The 7,500-nt window shown below is 38.7% G+C and overlaps 1 protein-coding gene across 1 annotated transcript in view; it reads right to left on the reverse strand.

Moving 5' to 3' along the window:
- Positions 1 to 3,673: 3,673 nt before the first annotated feature.
- The window catches only part of LOC113828465 (lipase maturation factor 1), a 21,232-nt gene continuing 17,405 nt past the window's right edge, over positions 3,674 to 7,500 (reverse strand). The window contains exon 12 of the mRNA XM_070123497.1: positions 3,674 to 7,331. Coding sequence (XP_069979598.1) covers positions 7,169 to 7,331 — 163 coding nt within the window. The 3' untranslated portion in view covers positions 3,674 to 7,168. The remainder of the gene's footprint in view (positions 7,332 to 7,500) is intronic.

Consider the following 7,500-nt stretch of genomic DNA (forward strand, 5'->3'; position numbering starts at 1 on the left):
ATCGAACTGGGTACGAGATGTCTATCAGTCCCCATGGCTCGGGAGCTCATCTCAGCGGCGTGAACAGACTCCTTCCCCAAGACTACGTAAGGTACCAGAGATTGAGGATTTCTGGCTCCTGGTATCTGTGCTCCAACCCACACCACTGGACTTCGTATATCAATGCGGGTACTGTGGCCAAGGAGATGGACCACATTCTTGCTAGCACTTGCTGGAGAATCTTCCAGAACAGTAGGGTTTACTGGAGGGCCAAGTCCTGTGGTACTGACCACTTCAAAACTCCACATCCCTCCAAAGGCCACTCCAGGGTATTCTCTTTGGACAGACTGAGGTTGGAGGAGTGTGCCTGGAGATTTACAACAACTTTCCCTGATCGATTCAGTGTTCGAAAACCTGACAGACTCTGTAGCTCTGTAGGATTCCTTCAAGTGTGAAACACGCGGCAGCGAAGGAGTCCATTGGCAAACGCCCGATGTCAAGGCAAGATTTCATCTTGCTAGAGACACTGGCCACAGATGCTTGTCGCATGGCTCACCTGAATGGCATTCGGAATGGGGTTCGGACACTGGCGAGAAGGGACAAAGAACAGTTCATCAGGAATCTTGCTGAGGTGGTTGAAGACCATTTTTTAGTAAATGATCATCCTACCTACCAAGCCCTGAGAAAACTGAACTCCATGTCCTCCTTGCAGATGAATGCAGTCCATTCAGTGGAATGGACTGCAATCCCTGTGCCAGACTCATCCATTCAGTTGAATGGTGGGGAAGCTGCAAGGATATGCGACATTCCTGCTGAACTGCTAAAGGCTGGGGGTGAACCAATGGCAAGGGGCTTGCATACTCTCCTGGCTGCCATCTGGCAGTCTGGTTCCATTTTTCTATACCTGCTGAGGGGCGTGGTCATCCCTCTCTGAAAGCGGAATTGGGATCGTTGGGACTGCTAAAACTACCGTGGCATGACACAGCTTAGTATACCAGGCAAGGATTTCGCCCACATTTTTCTGAAACGGATCTGTGATCAACTATTAAGGCACCAGAGATTGGAGCAGTCTGGATTCACTCCTGGAAAGTCTACAATGGACCGCATCCTAGCACTTTGAGTCATTGTGGAACGCCATTATGCGTTTGGTTATGGGTTGCTTGCAGCCTACATCGATATCAAGAAATCATTTGATTCGGTGCATTGCAAATTGTTATGAAGATCCTGAGACTTAGGGGAATTACGACACGGATTATTGGATTAATAGCAAGTCTATATACTAGTAATGAAAGTGCTGTAAAGAGTGGTGGGGGATTTTCGAGCTTCTTCCCAGTTAATTCAGGAGTGTGTCCTTCCACCAACACTTTTTAGAACTATTATCACTGTGGAGCAACAGAGGCAATATCAAACTCACGGATCTTGACTTTGCTGATTTTGCGATCCTCTCTGAGTCTCTGTAATCTTTGGTGGCGACTCTTGAAGTATTCAGCAATGAATACATCCTTGGTGTAGGTCTCCTGAAATAAGACGAAGATCCAGGATTTTTTTTTTTTTTTTTTTTTGGGGGGGGGTTGTTAGGGGAACCTGTTCAGTCGATACATGCTTACAAAGAGGTCGCTGATGTCATAGAGAGCTTAACATACCTTTGCAATACACTCCATGTCTTTGGGCTGTCAGATCAGGAAATCAGTAGATGGATTAGTCTCTCAGCAGGAGCCATGAACTCAGTCAACTTGTGCCATAGATGTCTGATCTCACAGCCAGGTTCGGCAGCAGAAATCTCTATCAAACTGCTGTTATTCAAGGATAAATAAAAGTTAGATATGCGAAGCAAAGCCATGCCTGGGCTATGCTTGTCAGGGGAGGCCTGGTCTGTGCCAGCTAATGGTGATTCAAACAACGTTTCAGCTAGTCCTGACTCGAGTGAGCTCAGACCCTACCCATCGTGGTGCCCAACCAAAGCAGTAACGTCCAAGTGACAGTTGAAACTTTTCGCTCCAAGGCAGGATGCCGACACGTTACCATTGTACTACCCCAGAGGCTCTGCTGTTGATCTTTTGGCAGGTGTTTTTTTGTTTTTGTGTTGGTTGCCTTGTCCTTAGTCCTGTGATTCTCCTTGTCCTTCTTAGGCAGGGGTTGAGTTTCGACTTGGACTGGGGAGGGGTATGGGTAGTGTCATCCTGAGTCGGAGCGGGAGCTGGTTCCATGCAGCCAGGCTTCCACAGCTTGAGTCATTGCCCTTACGGTAACTTTGGCCACCTTATCTGCCTCCTCACTAGATTTCCCCAAGCTGCTTCAACTGCTTTCACTACCGTTGTCAGCAGGAGCACTAAGTCCTTATGAATAAAAAAAAAAGCTGTTCCACTCTTGAGGATGACTTTGTAGGGTTCACGACCTGTGGGTCTGTATTGCTCTCACAACGTCTACAAGGGCCGGGAACTCTTTTTTTGTATTAGATGTATATTGAGAGGAAGGTCGTGTCAAACGATCACAAACATGAAACTGCTTCGACCCGGGCAGGTGACGGGCCAGTCACAGGCCAGTGCACCTACTGTCAGTGGAGGCCGCTTGGACATTTGTACCGAAAGGCCGAGTCGCCGAAATAGCGGTAAAGGAAGTGGCATCTGCTCGAATCAGTGCTTCTGCTTTTGGCTTTGCTTATTCGTCTTCTCCTGCATGAGAGTCACATAGGTTGGGTGGGAGGATCTTGATCGCACAGGATGGAGGGTCGTGGGTTGAATTGGGTGTGGAGTACTAGTCTCAGAATATACGAGTGTTTGTTCTGAAAATTTATTCATTCATTTGTTATAAACTCTTCTTCCTTCATCAGATTATTAAGTATCCACTTTGGCTGACCTGTCAAGTCAGAGCTGGGACCTGTCAGAAAATGTAACTAGGAATGACAGGAGCAAATAACACTCTTGCAGTCGTCCATAGTGATGGCCCACACAGTGACTTCTCCAAAACCCTTTAACCGTCATAATAATTGCCATCAAGTAATGAAAGTTTTTTTAGGGAGAACTGAGCTTTAAATGAGAACGTCTTACCTTATGGGGTCGATATTGTAATAGCTGATCCACTGGTTTCCAGGAGTGAGATGTGGTCCTCAGATTTTCCTTCAGCCTCTCTGTTGACGAGCGTGGCATTACTCACAGCCCGTTATGGGGCCTGTATCCTTGAGAGAGGGGAATACATGCTTGCATGTGGGTTAATGTACATTTACTTATATAGGTATATAAGGTAGTCACCCTGCTGTTTATACTTGGATCAAATGTAGATGAACATCACCTATATATATATATATATATATATATATATATATATATATATATATATATATATATATATATATATATATATATATATATATATATATATATGATCTCAGCATCATACTTCAAAGATTAAAATAAGTGAAATGAAGTACTATCAAAATTTTTCTTTACAAAAGCTTAAGAAATATTACCAACATCACAGTTCTGAAAAAATCTTTCACATCCTAGACTAAGAAAAGGGTAACATGTATTCAATTTAACTGAACTTTACACACACACAAATCTATATATATGAAGCTTTGTCAGCAGGTAGCTAGGAAAAAACATTTGAGCCAAACCCTATTCAAAAGAAAAATAACTACCAAGCATCATCATGAGACCTAATTACTGATACTGAGGAAAATAATAATAATAATATATGGAGGCTATTTTTTATTGCTCATGAAACCAAAATACATAACCTGCATTGAAAAAATTATCATAACCAAGAACTCCTTATACTGATAAGGACATTACTTTAAAATGGACATTACTATGCTTAGCAGCAAATTATTAATCTCAAAATCAGACTTTGTTAGAAAAACTGATACTTCATTCTTGGGCTTTATATTTACATTTTTATTAAAGTATAAGAACTGACTCTGATATATGATAAGTGTAGTCCATACACATTTTACTTATAAGTAGGAAAGTCATGGTTTCTGTATTAGTGAATTGTTACTTACTACATCAACTTATGATATTTTAGTCTATACAAATCCGTAAATGTAGGATGCTTTTAACCCGTTACATGCAACATTAATCTTGCTGGATGATTAATCAAAGGGAAGGCAGTATAAGAAAAGAAAAATTGTCAATAGACAGATGATGTATTTACAAGCTTCTCATCACAAAACTTGTCACACATTTGTTTGTAGATTTGGAACAAAAGGCTATCTAAAATTTAGACACTTTAAAAAGTTGAAGGTAGCTCTGTCAAATTCAGTTACACGTACGATACAGTAACTAATGTCACCATCAATTTATGGTAAGTTGTTACAGATCTGCAACCTTATGTAAGAAAGTTAAGGAAAAGAAAAACCTGGTAGTACCAAAGGACTGCCAAGAACAATCTCTGGATACTTGCTTGGAAAATGGAGATCTTGCATAGTTATGTAACAAGACAGGATTTTATTATCCGAGCTTAACCTGAAGCTGATTGTTTTGAATTTTTTTGTTTTTGAGGTAGAGGTGACTGACCAGGCAATGTTCAAAAACATTATAATGCCACTGGCTTTAATGAAAATGATTTCTGTGTCAGTTTCACTATCATATTCCAAAGATGGAGGGTTTGGAGTATCATATCAATACAGTTACATTTATCCCTGCTAAACTGACAAGACATTAACTATTTCTCTCTATTGCAATAAGATTTCACAAAATTTATGATTACACTACATTTCACTTGATAATCTTAATTACCAGTGTCAGAGGCAAATGGCTAGGAAGTGTGGTCATAGATGTTGATATATTTAACCTACACTAATTTCTACATATGAAGTGAATGGGTTCACATTCATGATATCCAAAATCTCAGAATCATACTTAAAAGTTTAAAATAAATGAGACAAAGTACAGTCACAATCTTTTCTTTACAAAAGCTGAAGACATATTATGAACATCAAAAGTCTGGAAAAAAAATCAGAACCTAGACTAAAAAGAAGGTAACATGAATTCAATTCAACTAAGCTTTACACAGGTATATATTAAGCTCAATGTCAACAGGCACCAAGGCACAAAATTTGAACCTTAAGTGATAGAAAAATGGAAATTTTTGCGCTTGCACCAGGAACACTTGCATTAGGTATACAAAAGAAAAAAAGGCAATGGCACTATCATACTATTCATAAAAAATCAATTGTCTTACATTTTCATGTATTTCTTTGTCACTCAGTGTTAAAATGGGCAGAAGAGGTTGAATCCATCACAATGGTTATAGACTGGCTAATTGCAAAAAATAAATAATCTGCAGGATGATTGTTTTATCCTAAACCAGTGGACAGACAATACCCTGCCTACTGGAAGCTATAAATTCCATTATTATTCATGAATAGTGTAACAGTAGTTTAAGATCTCAGTAAACAACTTCAGCAAATCCTTTCTCCTTTATCATGAGCACTGCTTTAAAGCAGGAATGTCAAACATGTGTCTCAACACTATCTTAGACTTTTCAATCAAATGGCCCGTTTGTCCATTCCCTTTAAAATTCTTTACTTAATTTTAAACAACTTATTGAGGGATCTTTTATCTCTCACACTACTTATGTTGTCTGTCCTACTCAAATCATACTTCTACTATAATTGGCTTGCCAAAGCAAATGAGTTTGACATGCCTGTTTTAAAACTTAGCCTAATAAATATATGTGAATAACAGCATGATATTTGTAACCCATCATTACATCATCCATCAGTAAAACTTGACATGTAACTATGCTACTTACACTATTTCCAAAGTCAACAAGGTCTAAGTTATGTTGATGAAATTCCAGATGATGACAATCTTGACTAAAATTCTTGCCTTCAAAAAAGTTATGCTTTAACAAGGTCTTCCAGGAGTCATTAATTCTGAACCATGTAAACAATGCAGGAAGATTTTGAAGAAAAGAAAATTTTCCATCAGATAATAGTTGTGGTAAATCCTTAACATTCTCAACCCGTAAAAGGTCATGTTAATCTAAAGTAATGGTACCTCCCCTGGTCTTTTTTCTTCTCTATCTTTTTGATCAAACATCTCACACAAACTTTAAAAAATAATGAAAACTGTTAATCACTAAGGACTGCAGTTATTCAGCCCTAACTGCATTTAACCCCACACACTGAACTTCAAGTATGAGAAAATTTGGCCTTTGATGTTTGAAAGTTTGAAAAAGATACTCTGCAAAATTATAAAAATGGGCACATTTATCAAAAGCTGTAAATAAAACACAAATAAAGAAATAAAAACCTTTATCTGAATTAATAAATCAATAAAGCATGTATTTATATGCATAAGTGGTATAACAGCAATAAGAAATACAAAGTTATATGGTGAGTACCTTCTACAAGACTTGGATATGATTGCAAGAGGGGAAATAAGAGGATCCTTGGGGAAAAGTGAGAGGATGGGATTACGGGTTAAGTAAGTAGCCTATAATGGTCTGGAGGATGACTGAGTGGGAAAGGGAGTGAGGCAATAGGAGGTAATACATAAAATGAGAAGAGGATTACCTCTCTACGGCCCTGAAACCTGAGGAAAGAGGCCAGACAGCACCAGATTTGCTGGTTCATTCTCATTACATACTATTCACACCAAAAATGAAGCATGGAAATATGGCACTGCCAATTTAAAAAATGTACACCGCTGAGGTGCCTCAGACTGTTATTTAGAATCCCAACTGAACTTATCTGCAGGTTTCCACAGGGAATTTAAATTCATTCTGAATTTTACATCATATTCCGAAAATATAATCAACCATTCTAAAACAGGTTTGGTCTACTTTCTTTTATCTTGGCAAGAATCTTCCTATTACCCAACAAAATTGACACAATGACTGCAATTATTACAATCATCTTATCCACTTCTGGCTGGATATTGAAGAACACATTTATACACGACTGATCATAAATCATACCCTTAGCATTCATGTACACACATATGGGTGACCTTTTATGGGTTAATGAAAATACTTGCATAAAGTAATAATACTTCAATGTACAAGTAAAACCAATAAATTTGCACCAACAAAACTAATGTGGAAGTCTGATATGCATCAAATACCAAAAAAATTATATACACATATATATCCTTTGTAAAGAAAATATCGTGAATATCAACAATATTCCTATATTCAAGATCAACAAACTTAACAAAGGCATAATTATAGCATCTACTTCTAATCAACCAAGAGATCTCCACTGCATTCGCCTGAAGAGTGGTTTGAGCATACGTATGTCTACAGGAGGGAGATAAATGCCTTTTATTGAACGTTTGTACCAGTGTCGCCTATCTACATCCCATAGGCTTGTGTACCAGTATCTATAGTGAAGTGCCCGTACAAATCTGGAAAAGAAAAAGATACATGTTTATATGTATTTCTTTGAACATTGTATACATCTATTAAAATTTTGAGAGAGAGAGAGAGAGAGAGAGAGAGAGAGAGAGAGAGAGAGAGAGAGAGAGAGAGAGAGAGAGAGAGAGAGAGAGAGAGAGAGAGAGAGAGAGAGAGAGA

This window comes from Penaeus vannamei, chromosome 1, assembly GCF_042767895.1.
Source record: "Penaeus vannamei isolate JL-2024 chromosome 1, ASM4276789v1, whole genome shotgun sequence".
NCBI classification, from domain to species: Eukaryota; Metazoa; Arthropoda; class Malacostraca; order Decapoda; family Penaeidae; genus Penaeus; species Penaeus vannamei.